This window comes from Scardinius erythrophthalmus, assembly GCF_964197995.2.
Source record: "Scardinius erythrophthalmus genome assembly, chromosome: 25".
NCBI lineage: Eukaryota > Metazoa > Chordata > Actinopteri > Cypriniformes > Leuciscidae > Scardinius > Scardinius erythrophthalmus.
This window is the reverse complement of record NC_138245.1, coordinates 8,926,041-8,950,159: the sequence shown is the minus strand read 5'-3', so window position 1 is coordinate 8,950,159 and position 24,119 is coordinate 8,926,041. Positions and strand designations below refer to the sequence as shown.

Here is a 24,119-nt window from a genome sequence, read left to right as displayed (position 1 = left end):
CAATAGCTTACACAGCTTATTTAGATTTTCAGATCTTTTTGCTGGAACGGTAATGCTTGTTTAAAATAGCTTTTTTTGTGTGCATATAATTTTTTTAAAATAACTAATTTACTAGCCAAGAAGGATATAATGCTAGTAAAATCAATTCAATATAAGTTCAATTCGTATCGTCATTGTTTTGTACGGGCCAATACACTGTCCTTCCAAATTTTCCCACAGCACCAAATAAAGAGACACATATAGACAGACAGAAAGACGGAATGCAGACAGACATACAAATAGAATCTTGACAGTCTTCAGGAGTTTTATCTCATGAAGGCCATCCTCAGCAGCAGTATGTTACATAATCCAAAACGTGAACATTTCCAACAATATAAAGGTACATTTCTCAGATTTCCTTCTTGTATTATTATGATCGATCTACTAAGGGTGTCCATTCCCTGGGCAATGAGACTGAGCAAGTCACCATTTTGTACAGGAGCTCTATTACTGTAAGCATTTAAATGAATCTCATAAACCTTTCCAGAACACAGAACAAATACAAAGAATATGTAACAAAATACATTTTGCAGAAAATAAATTATATTTGTTAGTAGGACCATTAATAATAATGTATATTTAACTTTTTTGCAATGTGTCAAGTTAGTCACATAGCTTTGATAGTATTTGTTGTTTTGCTGCCTTTAATTTATGCTGATTTAACAAATAAATACTGTAATATATATATATATATATTTATTATTACTATTATTATTATTATTATTATTATTATTGTAGTACTGATGTATAATGTGAATCACAATTAAGAATAATAAAAATTGCAAAGACAAAAAAAAAAAAAAAAAAACTCCCATCTGGATGCATTATAGTAGCCTATAATATTTTCGGTTTGAAAATTTGCTTAATTGTCCTGAAAATAATATTAATGCAAAAACAAAAAACAAAAAAAGGTCCATAAAATTGGTTTCAGTTTCTTAATATTACAGAAAAAAAAAAAAGGCTTGAATGAATGAATGAATAAATTAATGAATGATAAATAAATATACAAATAAACAAATAACATTTTTTTAGCCTTTACCCATTGAAAAATAAAATAAGTTAGTAACCCTTATAGTTCCGGGTTACTAATGAGGTAGGTTACAACTAATGGGAAAAAAAAGAAAAGCATGGCAACATCCATCTATGAGGCAAATCATTTATAGTTTAGTCAGCCAATATCTTTGGCTTGATCACAAAGTATGCAGTCCACTACTGGGACAAATCCTGTTCTCTGGGATACCATCAGCCAAAGAACCATGAACATTCCACTGTTGCAACCAAACAAGACAAGAAAATAATAAAGTCAAACACAGCATTCAGCAGCCTGAGGGTGACATGAGGGCTCCTATGGAGTCAAACTGTGATTAGTAAATAAAACTGTTCCGGACCGCCAGGAAATGCCTAGAGGAGGTAATGCAAAAACATTAAGACAAAAAAAAAAAAAAAAAAAAAACCTATTTTGTGAAGGTTCTTGCATATCAGCATAGAAAAGGTGAACAATCACAGATATCCCAGGAGAAAAGCTGAAAAACATGAAACTTTATGGAACAACAGCTTTCAAAATTTTCTGTGGAATTGTGACTTCAATAACCCATAGATACGGATGTAGACTAAACTAATATTAAGCACTAAAATCCAGTGGGCCTTTGTTATCTTGGTGGGAAATGTGCGGCAGAGGACCCCGTCTGGCATCTGAAGTCTCTGGAAACATTCTCTGAGAAGACGAGACAATTCAATCAGAGAATAATATTACTATCTAATTGTTTAATGGAGCAAAACAATCCATACTCTTAATGTAATGGGAAATCTGAGAATAGAAGTGAGGCGTTTGTTTGGAGTTTGCTCATGTTAGATCCATGTGCAGTCATTTGTCTTTTCTGACAGTCGTATAGTTGTAGTTTCTTACAAGCAAACACAATAATCAAGCGCTAACGTAAAATATCTTAGGTCTGTTTATTAGTTGGCATAAAACCGGCATAACTGTGCTTAGCCAAATAACTGTTTTAAGGCCAAAGAAATCATGCTGGTCTGTCTCTGAGCGATTATATTACTGGACAACAGAGAATGTTGCTTTGCTTTCATGTATTGCTGTGATGATCCTGATAGTTTACAGACGGCTAAAAAGAAACTTTTCAAAGGGAGAAAAGCACATTGAAATGGTTTACATGTAACAGCTTACATTTTAGTTTTTGTCAAATTTAAACAAGGCAGCAAAAAGCATTTTGTACCAAGCTCTGTGCGCTACAATCGCGCCTAATCCACTCTACAATGTTTTAGGATACAAATCAAACAGTAAAAACACAAGAAATCATGAATAACTATTTCGGTCCTGAAGGAAATAGCAGTGTTTGCAAGGCAGCAAACGAATAGTGTTTTACATTTTAATCTTCGATTTTGGTGCAAATGAAACGCTGCATCAAAGACACTTTGGTGTTTTCATGACACTGTGTGATCGTTTTATTTTCCAAAGACAAAAGCAGCTATATATGGTTAAATAGCAAAAAAAACAAAAAGATCAATCAGGATGGATGTGTACAGTAAATAAATGCAAGAAGACTAATGAGAATACACTGTGCAAATATGCCATCACTGTCATAAAATCACTACAGATACGTATACAGTCTTGCAAACACTGATATTAGGGATATTATCTTAATACAGTGCCTATAAAAAGTTTTATATACAGTATATATATTTATATATGCTAAATGCATAAATATAAATAGCAGTATGCATATTCTTACATATATTATTATTATTACGTCCATGTTGAACTGCAATTAAATTTCTAAAAATGTGTAAAAATGTATTTCAGCTATTTTAACGAATATTCACTAATTCAAAAACTGAGACCACACAACCTTCTTCCACCTGTTTTGAGACCTCATGCCTTGCAAATTGTAGCCAAGATGTCATATGACTTATTTTTAACAACAGTAGCTTTATCTTTGGCACTTTCTCATAAAGCCCTGACTGGAGAAGCACCCAGGCAACAGTTGTTGTATGCACAGTCTCCAATCTCAGCAACTGAAGCTTGTAAATCATTGGTCTCTTGGTGGTCTCTCTCACCAGCCTTACACGGTCACTCAGTTATTGAGGACGGTCTAGGTAGATTTACAGCTATGCCATACGTTTTCCATTTCTTAATTGTTGATTTAACTGTACCCCAAGGGATATTCAATGACTTGGACATTCCCTTGAATCCACCCCCTGCCCTGTGCTTTTCAATTACATTTCACTTTCACTGTTTGGAGTCTGAAACTTCTGCAATAATGAATGCCCAGAAGTTGGGCCTTCTAGATAGAGCTGTATTTATACTACAATCAAATTAATCTACTTAACTTCTCACAAGCGATATATTTAACACTGACTTCAGAAAACATATTAGCTATGCCAATGATTATCCATGTGTGTCATTTTAAAGAGTGTGATTTTGTGTGTGTGTGTATTTTTAAACTATTTTACTTTTGACATGAAAAAGTCTCTTTTTGATTGATCAGTGGCAAATGCTGTACAATGACAAAACCTTTAAAAATGCCTACTGTACATGTTTCATAAACACTGTATTATCAAGGACAAAAACTGTATCCTGGAGAAATATATTTGAAGGCACAACCAAAAAAAAAAATGCTTTTAGTCTTAAACATAAATATATATAGATTTAAAAAACAAAAATGGCTTATACTTACTGTAGGGAACACATTCATACTGGACTTCAAGGTACTTATACGTTCCTGGGCAGGGGTCAGGAAAAACATCTGGTCCAGTGATGACGATGCACTGCGTTCTGTTGTTACACCTGAACGGAGCAAGAGAAATATAAAAGGAAATCAGATGAGTGAAACGCATACACACAACACAAACACACACAAAAATGCCCCAGAGTTTAAAGGAATGACAACAGAATTTGTGGAGTAATGTTGATTAAAATGGAAAATTAAACTAAAACTAAAAACGTATGCATTTTGGCCATTCATTTACACAAGAACATTTTTTGAAAACGATACTGTTCTGTAAACTACAAAAACTTGAATTTGTGAAAACCGTTGCGCCACTTGCATTCAGTCTATAGGCGCACACTGTAATTAAAAAAAAAAAATCTGTTAAATTTACGGTAAAATAACGGCAGCTGTGGTTGCCAGTTCTTTACCGTAAAAAAATAGGGTAGCAACATTTTAGGTTTTACAGACTTAACTTAAATTTACAATAATTTATCTGATATAATGGTAAATTACCAACATATTGAAGTACTAATATTTGTTTTGTACCATTGTAATACACTGACAGCCACCAATCACAGTGGTGATTAGAGTCATTTGATGAATCAAAGCTCATCACAAGCAGCTTTTCCACAAGCTGAGAAAGAGTCCTTCATACAAACACTAAACACCATCATGGTAACACCCGAATGTACATAAGTGACTGTTAACCAATTAACAGTTTTTCACCATAGCATTTTTACAGTCTTTTACCGTTAAAATCACGATCATTTTTTACAGTTTACAAAGTGACATCACAAACTACTAGCCTGTAGTATGTACTGTGACACGTCCACCCAGTTACCTTTACATGCACACATGCACGCACGCACACACACAAACGCACGCACCTGTCAGTTCCTGACTGTATTGGCTTTGTTTTGCTTGTTTGTTTGTTTGTTTATTTGTTTTCCCTGTTTGTGATCCCAATTTATGTACATCTTGCATATTCCAATAAAAAAAAACAAAAACAAACAAAAAAAAAACTACTAGCCTGGCATGCATAATTCAGCCTTTTTAGTTGTTTTCGCGGATTCATGTGAACGAGGATCGTTTTGACAATATTATTGTCTGTACACAAAAAGCGCAAAAGAGTGGTGGTGAAAACGTACCCTAAATTATTTTTGTGTTAAGCTTAACTTGTATTGAACCCTGAACATTCCTGTATCAATCAGCTGTGAATACAATAGCTGCTCTTGTGGCTCGCATCAATCCTTGAGCAACTCTGCAGACAGAGCTGATGGACGGAGGGATGGTGGCCCAGAGCAGGAACCAGATAAAAGACGGCGGGAATTAGCGGAGCGGATAGATGCCAAAGTGGACCTTTTCAGCCCAACGACAAAGATAAACAGCCTCATCTATGAGTGTTCATACCTGCCAGCACATGAGTTATACATCTGTATGAATCCCCCCTGGGGCCAGGCTGATTGTACCTATGATGGATTCATTTTCCCTATATGCCATTTCACTCAGAATGAACTAACCATCCCTCCACTGCCTGTTTAACAGGAAGTCATGCAGAAGGTGGTTTATGTGGGTTCTAGGAACTAAAATTAAGCACATCAATAAAAGATAAAGTGCAGAAATGATCTCATGGCTTAGAGATACAGTGTACAGCAAAATGCTGAAAAAGTAGCGGCAGTGTAGTCCATCAATCTGTGTCACGTTGTTCCTGAGGTCTGCATCTATGCTGTCCCCTGGCTAAATCTTCTAAGCAACTACATATTTCCCTGAAAAATAATGGTTCAATTTAGAGCCAAAAAGGTTTTAAAGCCTTAAATGTGTCTGTTTGTTTTTCTCCTCAGTTTCCACAAATAACTCTAGTTCTTTATTAACCATCAATATACTTGTTTCAAAAAACCCAGAATCCAATACAAAATAATGAAAAAAACCTTAAATGCTGTTTTCTTTTAGTTCCACAACTAACTTAGTTGCTAAAAAAAAAAAAAAGTTATTATATATTATAATATATATACACAAACTTTTTTGTTTGTTAGCAACTAAGTTAGTTGCGGAACTAAAATAAAATCATTCTAATATGTTGATTTGGTGCTTGAGAATTTCTTCTATTAATTCCATTGTTAAAAACAGCTTCTCTTCTAAAGGACCAATAATTCATTGTTTTTGAGTTGCTATATAGTTCTTTTGGAGATAAAAAAATGCATTTACAAAAAGTTTGAAATCTTGAAGATCTTGAAGACCAATAATTCATTGTTTTTGAGTTGCTATAGTTCTTTTGGAGATTAAAAAAAAAAACTTTTTGAGGTTACATTTACAAAAAGTTTGAAATCTTGAAGATTTGTAAAATTTCTGAAAGTCTTTTATGTTCAACCAAGGAGGCATTTATTTGGTCAAATTTGTAAAAGTATTTCAAACTGTGAAATATTGCAATTTAAATTTTGTTGTTATGTTGTAATTCATTTCTGTGATCAAAGCTGAATTTTCAGTTGGTATCACTTCAGTTTTCAGTGTCACGTGAACCTTGAGAAATCATTGCAAAATGCTGAATTGGTGCAACAAAACCACTAATACATATTTTTAGTGATGTTTGCTGGGCCGGATCCACAGACCAAAATATTATTGTAGATTTTAACATGAAAAATGTATGTTGTGTCTCACAATTTCTGAGAATAATGATAATGATTGTCCTAACAAAGGTTTTTGGTTTGGGAATAGAGAGCATGTTTTCCTGTAAGCGCAGCACGTTTTTCTGACCTGGCCTTGGGGCAGCATCTCTTCCTGCAGTAATTTCTCTTTACCTCAGCACGCGACCCTGACAATTCATTTGTCTTATGTTCTATTTGCTAATAAACAAATGGAGACTCTTTTTTTTTTCTCTCTTAAAAGCAGCGAAGCACGTGGAACTGAGTGCTGCTCCGTCCACAGCTGTGAATTCCCACGGGTAATGTTTGAAGATGAAAATTTATACATAGACACGAGCTTTGCTGAAAAAACACGTCCCTCATATGGGAGTTTCTTTATTAACGAGCACTCATATGTGGTAACAGATGAGAATATCAGCATGTTTACCCATATAAATGAATTATAGATCTAAAATTATAACACACGGCCAAAGCTGGTGCCATAATGTGGCGATTGGGTGTTTGGTTATTTGTAGTTGTATTATAGGGAGACTGTTCCCATTCATATTTCATTCAGTCACACAGTGTTGTTCATTTGCATAATGTGCCATGTGAATAAATTATGATCACAAATTATCTTAAAAGAGGAAAAAGATTAATAATAACTTATGGAGTCAAAATAATGGCATAACAAGCCTAACAACGTTTTATTATTTTAGAAAACTTGCCTTGATACAACATAGATGGATTTTTTTTTGTATTTTAATGTTTTTGTTTTTTGTACTATATTTCTTGTAGTGTTAAAATGTCATTCTTAATGTCATTCCTGCAATTACTTTAAAGCTTTCAATACCAGTTTATTGGCTATATGAAGTTACATCCCATCCAGGCCACACAAGCGTAACTCATCACATTCATCCCAACATTTGACAACCACAAAGTGTCCAAATACTTATTATTTCACTAATTAAAGCTAAACTTGTGACTGAAAAGTGTGTGTGTGTGTGTGTGTGTGTGTGTGTGTGTGTGTGTGTGTGTGTGTGTGTGTGTGTGTGTGTGTGTGTGTGTGTGTGTGTGTGTGTGTGTGTGTGTGTGTGTGTGTGTGTGTGTGTGCTATCTTTCATCAATGGCGTTTTCACACCTGGCTCATTTGGCACTTTTGTTTTGGAACCTGGTGCATTTTCTCCATTAGTTCAGTTTATTTAGGAATATATGAAAAAAGATAAAATACATTAAAACAAATTATGGGTAGGCTGGTTGAGAAAAAAAAAAGCAATTCGACTCAACTTATATATATATTATTATATTATTATATATGGATTAATCAATATATGCTGCTGAATAGCTTTCTTAATCTGCATGTTTTTTTAATGTTTGATTAAAAACAAATCAAATCAAATCACCCTTTCTGCACCTGTGCTCTCGTCATAAGTTGAATTTATAATTTTAAATATAATTAAATATATATAATATATAATCAGTGGGAATGACGGCTACATTAATTTTGTGTTTGCACGTGACACAGAGGAAACTCTTTACTCACATGTGACATGCATAAACACATTGTGGTACATGTGTTGCCTTGCGAAAGCAAATCAAACCAAGAAGAAAATACAACATTGCAACAAATCAAACGACCTACAGGTCTGAAAACAGCCTTAAATAAACTCCACTTGATTCGATATTTTTTATCTAATATAATGACATTTATACATTTTAATATGTGGACTAACTGTTCAAATACTGGGGCTACTGTATGCTAAATTCCCTTTCTCATAATGTTCCTGTTAGCCGACAGTTGGTGTTTGCTCTTCACACCACAGTCACACATTAAGCGGTTTCACAGGACGCCCCTCATTAGACAGATCTCTCCCTCCTAAACTCTGAAAACTCACAGAAGCAATGCTTTCAAGATATCACAACATTTACAGAAGAAATTTCAATCATTAAAGCAAAACAATTTGTGTGGTAAGTTGGAGGAAATGTTTCAGTCAGGAAATATGGACTTCGCCAATGTAATATAAAATGGCCACACAAAAGAAAAAAAATATATATTACAAATGAGATTCTTTGATATATCAGATGTTTCAAGCAAATTAACTGATGTGTATATAAACAATTGTTGGAACTAGATATAAAAAAATCTAGAAAGTTTTAGTTATAAGGAGCCCAGAAAATGTTTTTTTCATGTTTTACGGGGACTTTACATAGACTTACTGGGTTTGATTTATACTGTACAAACTGCATATGTTATCCCCCTACACTAATAGCCCTAAACATACCATTACTGAAAACTTTCTGCATTTTTACATTCAAAAACATCACTTAGTATCATGATGACCAAAATATGTCCCCACAAGGACAAGGATGTTGTATATTGCCATCTTCATTTTATATAGCGCTTTTAACAATTTAGATTGTTTCAAAGCAGCTTTACAGAGATAAACGTATAATTTAAGGTAAGATTGTTTTTGGCTTTATAGCGGTTCTTAAAAATCTTTGTGGGATGTCCCCATACCTGAACCACACACACACACAGACACATTTTATCAATCAAATTCATTATATTACTAGAATATTGTTGACAGGAGGCTGCTTTGATTGGTGATCTGAGTGATACAGTGATACAATTCTTGAATGATCTATAAAAACATCAAAACAATATATGATGAAGCACTTCTAAGATGATGCAGAGAACATTCTGTATTTGTCACAGTAACATGACATAAAGTAATAAAAAAATGCCTGGAAGAACATAACTGCTCAATATTCAAAATTTCATATCTGAATATGAAACAAATTGATCTATATTATCATTATATCTATATATTATTATATTTATTCTCTGAATATATGCAGTGTTATGACAGTTAAGCTAGTAAGTAACTCATGTCACAAAAAACATAACCACTTGTTGTTTGAATCTTTAGTTTAGGAAGAACCAGATTTGTTTGTAATAATTACACATTAATCTGGGAAAACAGTCAAACTGAAAAGGACAGAGATCAACCGAAGAATAGATCATCATGCATCCAATACAAAGTAAAACAAATCAAATCCTAGAATGAAATCAAATGTAAACAAAATTATGGCAGTATAAATGCAGTACTTTGATATTAAAAAGCAAAACACGATTTCTATTGTCTGTTCTGAACTAAAACTCACTTCCTCTATTCATAGCATTAAAGCAGCCCGAACCTCACATATCTAATTCAATCAGGAATCATGGGCTTTATTTAAGGCTTTATTACCAGGCCAATAAACTCCCAATGCTCTGAATTCTTAAACAGGTGTAGCTGTTGTTTCTAGAAGCCTGTATTTACGGTGACTTATGAAAGCTTAATCTGCAATGCTGGAAGTATTCACTAATACCATATGTACAGAGGGAGAGCCGTACACGGCTGTGCGCTAACGCTGGTCTTCTGAGAGCCATGCGGACGCCTCTGTCACGGATATTAATGGTGTGAATACAGAACAAATTTCCCCCGTACAGCACTGCAGCCGTTCCCTCATGTTCCCCAAAGCAGGGTACTTAGCAGAGCAAGGACGACAGGAACAAGAGAATTTCTTCAACAAAAGTTTTGTTTCAGATGTGTTGCTAAAGGACTAATGCAAAAACTTAAATAGTAATTTGAGCACAGCTGTGCTTATAAGTTAAATAATACGTATATTAGCCACGTTAATTAAAAAAAAAAAAAAAAAAAAAAGCGCAGCACACATATTTCTAACTTGTTGAGCTCTAATGCGAGTGATCCAGTCTGCAACATTTTTAAATTCCATTCCCCCATGTCCAGGGCCAGAGTGGGGCCACTTTTCAGCCCGGGAGTTTCAGGCCCACTTTTTCCATGGAGGAATTCCAAATTAGCACTTTTTCCAAATTGGATAAATGAAGCAACAGTTCAGCTCTTACTATTGTGTAGTTTGTATTAATACCATGGTTCAACAAATAATGTAAAGGTTAAATAATAATTCACTTAGACTTTATAAGAAGCAATTGTGACTTTATTTCACACAATTCTGACTTTATATCTTGCAATTCTGACTCTATATCTTGCAATTCTGACTTTATAACACGCAATTCTGACTCTATATCTTGCAATTCTGACTTTATAACACGCAATTCTGACTTTACATCTCGCAATTTTGTCTTTATAACACGCAATTTTGACTTTATAACACGCAATTCTGACTTTATATCACGCAATTCTGAGAAATAAAGTCAGAATCGCAAGATGTAAACTCGCAATTGTGAGAAAAAAGTCACAATTATCTTTTAAAATGTTTTATTCTGTGGCGGAAACAAGCTTCCATACCTCCTGGCCTCTTCCTCCCAGTCCCATCCATCCTCCCTGACGCGTTACGGTAGGGCCGGCCCAGCTATCGGCCCAGTAATCGATTGCCGAGTTCACGTGCGTGATCATAGGTAACTAAACCTATGCGCGTGAACTCGGCAATCGACTACTTTGGACTTCAACCGAAAACAGGATGTAAACACAGGTATTTGCGCTGGCTTAAATAACATCATTTTTATCCATATCTTTCACATCTACTGCAGTCAGATTCACTCGTGTTCACTCAGAAGGAATCACTCACATTTTCTGTGCACTTGTAATGACACATCAAGGATGTTAAGAGCCTAAAAGCAGGTTTAGTACTTGCCCCATTGAAGTCAACAGGGTGCAAATTTTAAAAATAGAATAACTCGGTGTAGGCAACACCGTTTTTTGTCGTTGTTCTCTGTATTGACAGCACTCCAAATGTACAAAAAAATGAGCTCAATGTTAAAATTGACCGGAGTTCTCCTTTAACAATGTTTACTCATTCTCTACTGTATGTTACCTGGACCGAGAAATTATTATTTGTTAAAAAATACAAAATTTGTCGGCTCCAGGGATTTGGTGAAAACTATAGATTATACTTTGTGGTAATATGGAGCAGCTTTCTTACCTGTATGCGACAGGGTTTTGTTTTGGGCACTGGGCAGAACTGACAAAACAGCGGTTTATTTCAGTTTACCCCTTCGTTTGGCTTAAAACACTGTGTTTGTGGTCATACAGTTTGAAATGTTCTCTCAGATTTTCCAGGCGTTCGTATTTAATAAAATAAAACTAAACTAATTGTTTACACTTTGAATTATTTCACCTGGGAACAATACAAGTTGACACCATTATGTCTAAATGTTTGCTAAGACGTGTTTCCTACCAAAGGCGGTATTTAGTTAAGCATATCCATAGCAGACTGGTGGGAATGGCCTTAGATGACAACATGCCCAGTGCATTATGGGTGTTGAAGTTTTCCTACCAATTTGGTAAAAGGCCCAAATAGACATTTTATTCTCTGTTCTCTCAAGTCAGGTAGCACAGATTATTATTATTATTATTATTATTATTATTATTTTGCCTTTCTACTGTATAACCAGGCTAATTTTACTGAAAACCCATTTTGCCGGCGGTGAAGTGTCCCTTTAAGTCATAAAAAAAAATATATATATATATATATATATATATATATATATATATATATATATATATATATATATATATATATATATATATATATATATATATATATATATATATATATATATAGGATACAAATCTACATACATTTTACTGGTTCTCTGATGTTGTCCAGATATTTATTGTGGACCCTGCTCTCAACAATATCTCAATTGTCTAATGTTCAAAACAAAACACAAAAAGACCAAGAAAAGTGTATTACAAAATAATGTAGAAAGTGCTTCTAGTTGCTCGAATCCTTATATAATTCCACATTATTAAACAAGTTAATAGGCGACACAAACCCACGGGACATAGCATGAGGTGTTTATATCAATTAATTTGATATAAGCCTATATAAATCAACAGTAAAAAAAAAAAAAAAAAGAGACAGTTTTCTTTTACAAAGAAATGAAGTAGCACTGAGTGAAAGCTTCCATTATTAAGTAGTAATCTATTATTAATGTAACTGTAGCAATGACAGATTGTGAAGTTATTGGTGATTCATTATTGACCAGAAAACTATCAAGATGAAAAGTGCACAACAATGCAATTTCACATCTGGACTTCTGCAGACCTGCGGAGGCAAATCCCTGCCTAGAGTTCCTGTGTAGATTAACACCCACTTGAGACGCCTAATTGCCTGCAGCTGAAAGGACTAATTGAGACGCCACATTTTCAAACCTTTTTCCCCACGAATCACGACATCCTTATAATAAGCCGAGCGGAACTGTATGCCACTCCCGCAGCAATACTACGTATCAAAGCCAGGCTCACACATCACTTCCTGTTTTTTAGCACAAGCCTCCAGATGTACGACACTGTCTAAGCTCAAAAGAAAATCGGATATGAGTGCATTGAGATCTGTTTGGTTTGGTTGTGGAGATTGTGGAGAGAAATGTTCTTCATGCACGCCACTGAAGATGCTCGTATTCATGCACTGTGTAATCAAAGATGGCCAAATGAGAGAGAAGACACGTTTTGAAGAGAGAGTTTTGGGAAAGGAGGGTGAAACGTGACAGATCTTAGCATGGAAATGCGTTTGCATGAAAGAACTTGCCTTTGAGACATGATTTTGAATGCATCGGGCAGATAACAGTTGATGTTCTCCATTTGAAAGGGGTCAGCATCGCAGATCTTGTCGTCTGTCCGGCCATAATTGGCAGTCTCAATCATGATGACATCACTTCCTGGACAGCGTAGGTCAATGGGATAACCCTCGCAAGACAGCTCCCGCCTCACCAGACCAAACGGCATAGTTGCCCGGCTAAACCCTGAAAGATAGAGAGAAACTTTAGGGGGGGGGGGGGATACTTTTTTTTTTTTCACTGAAAAAAGTGAATTTGCTTAAACATAACATTCTCATAACTGCAATGTGAAAAAAATGTGATTAAATCATATTATTGAAATTGTAAAATCTTTATACATCACAGTAGGAGTAAGATAATTGATCATTTGGAGGAAAATAATACCACAATGCTAAAAACTATATTATAACTATATTTATAATAATTATATAAATAGTTTACCAAAATAAAACAAAAATACATCAGTGAAATCCAAAGATGTTTTTTTTTTATTATTAATTTAAATGAATGACAGATGCAACAATGCTGACAATCCATGTTACAATTAAGTACTGACAAAAGTATTTCTCTCCATTTTATGGAAGGGTGAGAAATGCCACACAACAAGAGAGATACAGTCAGTGAAAAAAAAAAGAAAAGAAAAGAAATGTTCTGCTAATGTGAAGAGCATCAAATGTCTGTGTTGAGAGTGAAATCTGGTACTGAGTTCAGAGCAGCAAACACAAAAATAATATACATTCAGCCAATCACAGGCCCTGACCTTAAATATAGCTCTATTTTTAGAAATTAATCTCACATGCAAAACAGAGTGTGGATGCACCAGAAAATACGTATACAAAGAACCAATTATGTGCTATGACTGAGAATTACACATATCCATCTGTCTAGAAGGTGTATTTAAAAAGCAAACCAAACAAACTATCATAATAAAAAAAAAATATCAGTAGAGGTTTATTTCTTAGGTGCATCATTTTTTATTTGCCTGCTGCATCATACTGTAAATGGTGTTAAAATGTGTCTTGTTAAAAATTACATAATTTATTAGAAAGATTCATAACCTGAGAGAAAGACTGCTGTTTAATCTATATTTCCTCCAGCAATGTGTATAAACGAGGCCACATTAAGTAAAAATCCATCTAAAATCAGTCTGTACGATTGATTTATTCATGTAAGTGAAATTATAAAGCCAACATGACTCTGATTTTTTTAAATGAAGAGGAAAATAATCTGTCTGCTGAGAAGCTTCTCCTGTAATTATTCAGTCAGAACACAGTCACTGCGCGTTTTATCCACAGCATTTCCCCCTGAGTTTGACATGCTGAGATGTTCTCAAAGACACTGACAGCAAAATGGATTCAAATGACTTTAAAAAGTCCATTCAGTGGAAATCAAATCTAGGGCTGTTGAACCAAGATTTATCGCTGGGGTTTTTTCAGATCTTTAGTCATTTCTTGTGACCATTGGAAACGAAACACAGCAGCAAGTTTTGACTGATGACAGGTGTTACCGCCTCACATATGTCATTTTATAGTGTGTGCTGCTCAACAACATGCAATTCACTTTGTGACTCTGTAAAACCACCAGTGAGAGGTAAAGCTTAATAAAATGCTAACTGATAGTTTTGAATCTGCACTATGATTGGATGAACAGCATTCAAAACCATTGTAAAATGGCAATAAAATAGTTGCTATGCAATTACAAAACTGCATTACTTGGGTGAAGTATTGTTTATTCATATATCATTATTATTATTTAGATATTGGTATTGTTTATCTTTTGCCAACATTTTATTTAAAAAAAAAAAAGTTTTTTTTCTCTCTAAAAATGACACTACTTTTCAAAAGTTTTTGATCAATAAGTTTTTTTTAGTCTACAATAATGCATTTAATTGATCAATTTAGATCAGTTTAGAAGTGACAGTAAAGACTGTACAATTGTCACAAAAAAAATATCTATTTAAAATAAATGCTGTTCTTTTGAACACCATACTGCAAAAAAATGTAATCAACAAATCCTGAAAAAAAAAAAATGTGTTTAACAATATTAGGAATCTGTTTTTAAAATTGATAATAATAAGAAATGTGTCTTGAGCACCAAATCAGCATATACAAATTATTTTTGAAGGATCATGTGACACTGAAGACTGGAGTAAAGATGCTGAAAATTCATCACAGGAACAAATTACAAATATATTCAAATAGAAAACAGTTCTTTTAAATTGTAATCATATTTATCACAATCACAACATTACTGTTTTACTGTATTTTTGATCAAATATTTGCAGCTTTTGTGATCATAAGAGACTGTAAGAGACTAATTTTAAAACATTCAACATTTTTTATTGTGTGCATATTTTTAAAATGGACCTGTCGTGGGTTGCTGAGCTGGCTTATTTTAAGCGAGCAGAGCTCATGAAGCATTCAGGTAAATTGATATAGATAATGTGATTAAATTTGATCATGATTTATTTGCTCAGGTCTTTTTGCTTTAACATTTAAAGTCATGGCCCCTTTCCCCTGGCCTACATTCCACCGTACTCTAATGCAACTCGATTGCGAGGTCACAATGGTGTTTGAGCGGATCAATGGGGCTGCGGCGGTGTCCATCAGACCGGTCTGCATTTTCTCACTCGGCCCTTTTCCCTTCTGACTCCAACTACACAGGAATAGCACAGCCAAACCCGCCCCCTTTTCACCTCATCCGATCGGCTCTGCTAAAACTCTCCGTTTTCCTGAGCTGCGGTTCTGCCACATGCAGCAGATTTGATCCTCTCAACCACACTCCATTCACCATTTCACCAGAACGCCAGGAAAACCAGAGTATGTTGAGGGCGTGGAAGGGACGATAATGAGAAACTTCGACGTGTTTCTGCGGCCTGGCATGTCAAGTTTACAACACGCGGTACTTCTCGAGTGTCTGGGAATTACATTAAACGCATTCCCATTGCCAGAGCCCCGAAACGCCCACCAGCGCAGTTCATGCATCATGTAGTCTGCTGGAGCCTGCTTCATAAACAACTTTCCAAAAGCAGGACAATTGATTAGGCCTGGAGTCACTGCTGACTCACGCTGTTATGGACGGATATTTCAGGACACGGTCAAATCTATACAGTAGAGAGAGAGAGAGAGAGAGAGAGGGAAGTAAAAATGGGACAGACTTTCAAATCTAATTAAGGGGAAAAGACTTCATTCTGTGAAGAGGGATTTTATACTGTAAAAATGTTACAAAGCAGATTAAAGTAGTTCAAGCAGGCTGGAACATTAACATTATATAAGTTAATGAAATATATATTATAGCAAATTCCTTGCAGCCACAGATTTTAAATTTTAAATAATTTTTAACATTCAAACACCGAACGCCTTTAAAAGCGTTTCGTACATCTCTCACTGCTGCAGTCTGACAAACATTTTCTGACAGTAAAGGAGTTTCTTACTGCAGATTTTAAGCAGTTGATTAACTAATGAACAGTGTTAATGATTTTTGTGTGGGGCAAATATAGGACATATTACTCCTGACGTGTAAGACAAACGCCCCCAACAACCAGTCTATTAAACCATCAGATAAAGTCTAAAGGTCAATGATTATTCAATTCTAGTAGATAAATGTGTCCTTCGTGATCTGCTTAAAGGCTGGTCCACGCTAAAATATTTTTCAAATCTTCAAAATGTCAGAGACCACAAACAACAAACATTACAATAAAAATAAATCATAGATTTAACAGATTTATTCCAATAGTGGATATTTTCCAATAGTTAAAGTGCCAGGATGTGACCAAGACAGCGCAACACACACTAACAGATTCCATTCACAAACAGCCAGATTCCCGACAGTAAATGCGGGAAATCTAGCAAAATCTCTTGTAGTCAAATATGACTTTAGAATAAACAAACATGGCGGACGACGGGCCAGAATAATGCAATAATAATGTTTGGACTGCTTTTTACAGTACATTTTAAGGGGGAAAAAGGTATGGATTAGTTTGTGTTATGCATCCATCTTCCGTCAGCTCGCTTTCTGATTGGGGATTGTTTCGTTCCATGTGACAATCTACAGAGTCCATGCACGTTTGCCCTCGGGGTTCCCCTCACACAACTGGATTTCTGATCGAAATATTCAGCATGTTGGTTTGATTTGGTGCAGCCCCAACATTCTTCCAAGCAGATTCAATCACTCTTAACACACCTCACACCACAGACAAATAATATAAGATGATCCGTAGAATCATCAAGATAATCGGGACTTTACCTAGGATTATCGGGAGGGAAGAATTGGTCCCAAAATGTACCCGATTATCTTGTAGTGTGTGGGTGCCTTAAGAGGAACACTCAGGGTTGATATAGCCATGACTTAAGATAAATTATGATTATATTACAGAAAACATTAACCTTTGTTTTCATATAAAATTGTTCAAAGGGTGAAGAAATTACACAATGACAAAGAAACTGAATTCTGTAATCTAAGCCCCGTGAATCTACAGATATATACATACATATTTAATCTGGCTTCTTTATACTTTTCTAAGTTATTATACTTTGATATTTGCCTATAACACCCCAGCAACCGACAAGAACACCACCTCTGTCGCAATTTGAACACCTTGACAACCACCCAAAACATCCTAGAATTGTAGCGATGGCTTTTGGACGGACAAGCACCTTTCACGTTTTCTTCAGAAAATCCCAAAATCCAGTTTTATTAAAGATAATATTATATTAAGGCTCATGACTGAAAACAATCCTCTGTTTTTAATCTTAGAAAATATAGAGACGTTGTATTAAGTGAAAAACATAGTGACAACATTAAAGAAACCACATTTGGCATTTTGCTCAAGAGAAAGAAAAGTAATTTAGATTAGAGCACCCAATAGCGTTTGTAAACGGATTATAATTCTTTCAAGAAAAAAATGGTTTTTACGTATTATGCTGCATAGAGAGATTTGGGAGTCAGATCCTCGTTTCTTGCTTAATTTCCTTTATTATCTCAATAAAGCCAAGGACCCACTGTCTCCTTTGTCTCAAAGTTGAACGTTTATATAATTTCCGCTCTGGTTTTAGCCGGTCAGGGTCAATGAGCATTCGTGGTCAGACAGCAGGAAGGACAAAGTCCATTTGAAAGACATTTGCACCTCAATGACATGGAGCCAACGTTTCCTCTATAGAAGCTTTAGAGATGTCCACTAACTACTTGAATTTGACATGTTCAGTCCTGTGTAACATGACCAAAGCCCACTGAGGGATGGGTCAGCCATTCTACTCCCAATGTTATGAGTTTGCTCATTCAAACGTAATATTCAAATGTCTTCAAACTTCAATCAACTCATTTGTCATTTGACCCTCATTTGTCATTTGCGCTTCACCTAAAAACTGCCATAACATGTATTTGACTTGTCTAATAAAAGTCTGGACATGTCAAAACATTTTTGCTTTTTCGTATGCATAGACTTTATGGACTAATTCTGAGTCATCCAGTGTTTTGTATTGTTTGTTTTGGCTTTAAAGAAACAGCCTGTGGACTGCCTCTTGTGCCTTTCCTGCGGCGATGCGTAAATTGGCTGTTGGGATGGTTTTCATGTATAGTTTATGATCAGCCTGGTCCTTTTTTTTAGCGCCTTTATTATGCTGTGCGAAACCCAGGCATAGGTGCGTGAACTTCCTGTGCATGAACCGGTGCTTTTAAAAGTGAATGGGTCTCCTGCTCTCCTGATTAAATGACGTGGGTCAGGAACGGAGGCAGTAAATAATATATTAAAGAGAATGCTCGATTTCATCGCCATGGCAACCTCTCCAGCAGTGCCATAATCGCTATAATCTTCCCCTGAGGCTTATCAGTCATTCTGGTCAGTCACCACAAGGGTCGCTTTTCAATTCCTTTCAGGTAGATAGGTAGCCAACTCTGAACTCCAGCGAACAGGCCCCACGTCGACACACAATGGAGTACTTTCAGAGCCCTACCTTATCAGTTGCACTGCTGTACACGACTCCACAGATCTGCTTGGTGCAACTGGTGGGAGAGCCTTTTAATCAGGGCTCAAATACACCTCCCATTTAACCTTGTCGTGCTCTGTTACCGTGTAAATGTTTTTATACATACAAGGTGCCTTTGTACCATCGAGGTTCGTTGCGGAAAACCGATACATGTGTTTTTAATTACACACAATTCCGTACAATGTCGGGGCAAAGAGGTTTCGATAATGCATCTTATTACACTGCATTAAAAACATGCCGTTAGTAGTTTAATTCCTATATCCAGTGCTGCTCAACTAGTAATTTGCAGTTAATCTGCAATAGTAAAATAAAAATAATAAAATCACTAACCGTATAATTGTGCTCAGTTAGGATAGCAAAATAAAAAGGTTTATTAACTTTCGAAATGGAGGACATTTCTGTGTTGTTTTGTACAAAATTGCTGGTAGTGTATTGAGTCGAATCCTGTATATGTATATGAAATCTGAATCCTGAGGTAAAACCAGTATAGAAACACTGCTATAGCATTGGTGGCAACACTTTACTTGAAGCCTTTTTTAAGTATTTTTAATACATTAATTATGCTTTGTAATGTAACTTATAATGCATTGTATGATGAATAACTGTAACCACAGTTAAAATACATTAACCTTTATAAAAGTAGTATGCATTAAAATACATGACAAACAACAAATTGTACTGCAGATGTAACCAGGAATCTCTAAATAGTATAATACATTTTAAATTTGGTTACAATTATTTATGAAAAGATTTATTGCATTATATAACATACATTATGAAAATGTTTATAATGCATTATACATAAAGGCTTTAAGTAAAGTGTTTGCGCACTGGAAGTACAGGGATGATCAGAAAAATGAGGCTGACACAATATAAAACTTGCCAGCTTTGCTCATGAATATTTATTTACACATGACGTATACCTGATAGTGCTAAATGATTTGACGAAAGGTGAACACGGGTAAACAGATGCTAGTTTTAGTACTGCTTAAATGACATGGGCCCGGTTTCCCGATAACGCTCACTCTTAGCGCACTAAGAAAGCTCGAAAGATATATCTTACCAAAGTTGTTTATGTTCCTAAGTGTGTTCCCCGAACCATACCTTAGGAAGCTGCTTAAGATATACCTTCTTACGTGCGACGTTACCCGGCGCTGTCCGTGGCGATGGTGCTGAATTGTTTGATATCGATGGCTCGAGAATCAATTATTCTCTCGTGCAGGGGCTGTTTATGTGAGAAAGCGGTGATCTTTATAAATGAAGCACTTCAGAAATAGTTGAAATTGCAATTTATTATGATTATTGGGTATTATAAAAAATAATCCAAACTATAATAGCCTATAATAGCCTAGCCTACATATTTTAAAATTGTAACATATATTGCTGCCACAATAACCTTTTATGAAATATTGTTCTTGTAAATACTTTCCAGCATTTCAGTAATAAAAGTTTACATCTTGCGTACGGTGCTCGGCAGTGATCAAAAAGGATTTAAACCGTGAATTTTGAATCTCTTGTAAACTCAGAGATGTGGATTCAGACGGCAATTAAATTACCACACGACCTGTTTGTCAAAAAACAGAAGGTACTAATTTGGCCAGGGATTTTTACGCGGGTTGGGTGAGAAAAACACTGATATTATGGATTCGGACGGCACTAAAATCACCGACTTACCCCTGTAAAGGTTTAAAATACCGGACGAGCCCATGAGAAACAATATTACCGCCCGGATAGGACTTAACTGACAGTAGCCTATGCTTTCACTGGCCTTTAAAAGAGCGTTTTAATTAAATGAATAATATTGTATAATAATATAATTAAAAATCTAACAACAATCAGTGTAATGACAATTTTATTCTTTGCATGAAAACACTTGAATTAGCCTAATTTAATACTGTCTGGGTGTATTAAAACTTCAGAATTATATTCATATAGACCTGCAACAGTGATAAGGTAAAGCTAAGAGTGGTCCAGACCAACCTTACGAAAGTGCGACTTACAGAAGATATACTTATCGAACGAACGTTTCGGGAATCGTGCCATAAGGTTAAGAGAGAGGTTAAGGAATAGGTTAAGAACTACTTAGAGATAAGAACGCTTTGGGAAACCGGGCCATGGTTTGTTTGTTCAGTTCACTACCGATGCAACCAGGTTACAGAGGCTTTGGCTTGGTCTTAAGTTTCTCTATTCCAAGTAAAATAAACCTGTTTAAAATATAATGATTGTTTATTTTTATTTTATTTTTTTTATACAAAAAAATGGTGGGTACTTAGTACTTAGAAATCTATAAAAGTATGAACGTGTTTAAATGCTAGCTACACCCACCGTAAGCACAGCTAGTAGTTTTATCTAGGCGTTCTTACTGGAAACACCCGGATCAGCTTTCGTCGCTGTGACAGTAAATCAGGAGTTCCTGCATCTCTGCTGCCCAATTCCCATGATCCTACTCTAATTCCGTCATCACCTTTGGGGTGACATTGACCCATTCTGTGAGCAACACACAGGCAAAAATGCTAATTTGACGAGGACAGCGGACGGTCTCTTCGGAGCCATAATATTTTAATCTCCCCAACGTGGCAAATCAATCGGAAAGTGACCATCTGCCAGGATATGAGTGTCACAGCAAAGGGGTAATGAACAGAGCGCGAGTGATAAAGATCACCATCATCGGTCTGCTGTAAGCTCCATCGTACCGACCGCAGAGGAGCCAGATGACAAACAGATGAGTCATGTCACCATGTCACCTAATAAAGAAATATTACCAGACTCAAGAAAACAGCCCACGGAAGAGTCCCTTATGCTCTGCGATTTTCGTGTATGATAATAGAATGCAGCGGTTTTGGTATTTGCAATAAGGTTGAGGTGTGATCTAAACTGCTTTCGTAGTCTTCCGGGAACAGCCACTGGGGCCGACAGCAAAGAGTTTTAATATGGTTATTCAAGCTTGACACAGCATGCTGTCCCACCGAGAACCGAAAAGATTCCGGACCTCATCATGCTTGCCAAGCCCTGTTAATGTAGTTTGAACTGTGCTTTGTCCTGTCAATGGCTACAGCTGTTTGTAAATGAGCTCGCAGATTCAAAGCTGGCCACTATTATTACACACTTGCGGTTGACGACGTTGCTTACTGGGGGAGTTTTAAAGGAGGAAAGGGACCCATTATACCCCGAATCAGCTTGCAGCCACTGGAGACGCAGCTTGATACCTGCAATTTTTTGTTGCTTTCTTGCTCCCTGCTAGCCAAATACTAGAGAAATCTATGGAAGGCAAAGACGCCAATGAGGAGACGACTCTTCCTCCCACAGAGCGGTTTCCATAATCCCGCAATATCCTTTATAAGGGCATGTTGTCTTTAGAAGTCAGGTCTCACCAGAGGGAGAACAACAGGGCAATGCAAATATCCTCAACAGGGGAGACGCTCTCAGGCTGAATGAGATTTGTGTGGGGAACAAAAAAAAATGTTTTTATTGAAGCTCGGTAAGCTACGATAAGGATTCAACCCTCAGCGTGGGTCCGAGCAAACATCTTCGGTATTCTGCGGCCAAATCGTAGCATTATTACTTTATTAACTAGGCAAATGCCTACAGTGGAAACTGAAGCCTGGTATTAATCCAGATATTGAGATTGCGTACAGCACTGTCCTGACCCTTTATTGGGTCCATCAACAAAAAAAAAAAAACGCAGTGTCAGTAGTTTAGCAAAAAAACGTTAAACATGATTGTGAGCTACCAGCTCGTAGGCTCATTGGTATTCAACACCACTATTTGCCCCAATTCATCTGCATCCTTCTCTTCCATGGCAACAGCAGGCAGGCTATCAGGAGGTTCTTTGATATAGGTACATGCTGGTAAAAAAAAAAAAAAAAAACACTATGTCATTTAGTTTGGGGTATAAAACACGTCCTGCTGGTTCTCGCATTGTTAAGAGACATCGTTGTAAAACTGGCTTCAAGCTTGTTATGATTTGCATGAGGTCCAGCCCGTCCCCCTTTTTTTTACGTAACTCTGCCGAGACCATTTTTTAAATCAGGTTTACAGATTATTGCATGGTGTGGCACTATTTTTTGGCCTATATATTAATTAATTATTATTTATTTAATTTAAATGAGCATGTTTTTTTTGTTTGTTTTTTATGACAAAAAAAAATAATCCCACTCACATTACTAGTCAGTTGATTTTAAACTGTTTACAAATGGTGTGTGTTTTCCCCCGAAAACCATATGAAAGCAACATGAATCAAACAGGTCTACATTTCTAGGAGATGTAAACATTTTCCAAGCAAATTAGTTAAGTGCACTTAGTAAATTTTAACTATAAAGAAATTTTATATATAAAGAAAAGAATAGTGCTTACATGAGATTCATATTAGTAGCCATTTTATTTTATATGGAGTGGGTCACCTAATGGAGACCAATATGTTCAGATCACATGGCCAGTCAATAACTATACACTTTCTCTCTGTCACTTTCACTGGATGACTGAGGATAATCGTTCTTTTTTATTTATTTATTTTTTATAGTAACTGAACACATTTGCTTTTGCATGTTTTTACTTATTCCAAAGACCTTTGCAATATAAATAATATACATATCTTAAAACAGGCATCAAATATGCTTGAAACTAAGTGGTTTTACAATAAAAAATAAATAAAAAAGATAGTTATTATCACATTTTAATGACTAAGTCCAGCTATTAGATAAGAAGCCATCCATATTTCTGCTTGTTTTTTGGTGCTGTTAAGTGGCACAAGCGAGACCAACAACCTCCACACTGACTCACACATGTAAATCAACCTTTACACTTAATTAAGCACAATGGGCCATATCAAGGTCATGAATTCTTCCTTTATAGTCGTCTATTGACGAAGCATCAACTGCACCGCCAGCGTCTGGCTTCCACACCCTGCTTCATATCTTAAAACCCTCGAGGGGACACTAAAAATGCAAGGACAACCTAGAATAAAAAGGCCTATATGACACTTGTGCTGTATGGTTTTAAGTTCACAAGCTATGGGTATTCATTAGCAAGATATACGGTGAGATAATTCCACCCTTGAATCTATCTGCTTCTCTTAAATTGCTCATACTGACAGAAATTAGTGCTTATATGCCTTGTTCGAATTCTCATTTAACTACACCAGAAGAGAAAGACTCAGGGCAAAGAGTTTGCT

At 35.8% G+C, this 24,119-nt stretch overlaps 1 protein-coding gene across 9 annotated transcripts in view; it reads right to left on the bottom strand.

The window, feature by feature from the left end:
* adgrl2a (adhesion G protein-coupled receptor L2a) overlaps positions 1-24,119 on the bottom strand; it is a 136,675-nt gene that overhangs the window by 45,413 nt on the left and 67,143 nt on the right. For all 9 annotated transcript variants that reach the window (XM_081358488.1, XM_081358489.1, XM_081358490.1 and 6 more), the window contains exons 3-4: positions 12,938-13,151; positions 3,729-3,838 (exon numbers count right to left, since the gene is read on the bottom strand). In XM_081358488.1, the coding sequence (XP_081214614.1) occupies positions 3,729-3,838; positions 12,938-13,151 (324 nt within the window). The remainder of the gene's footprint in view (positions 1-3,728; positions 3,839-12,937; positions 13,152-24,119) is intronic.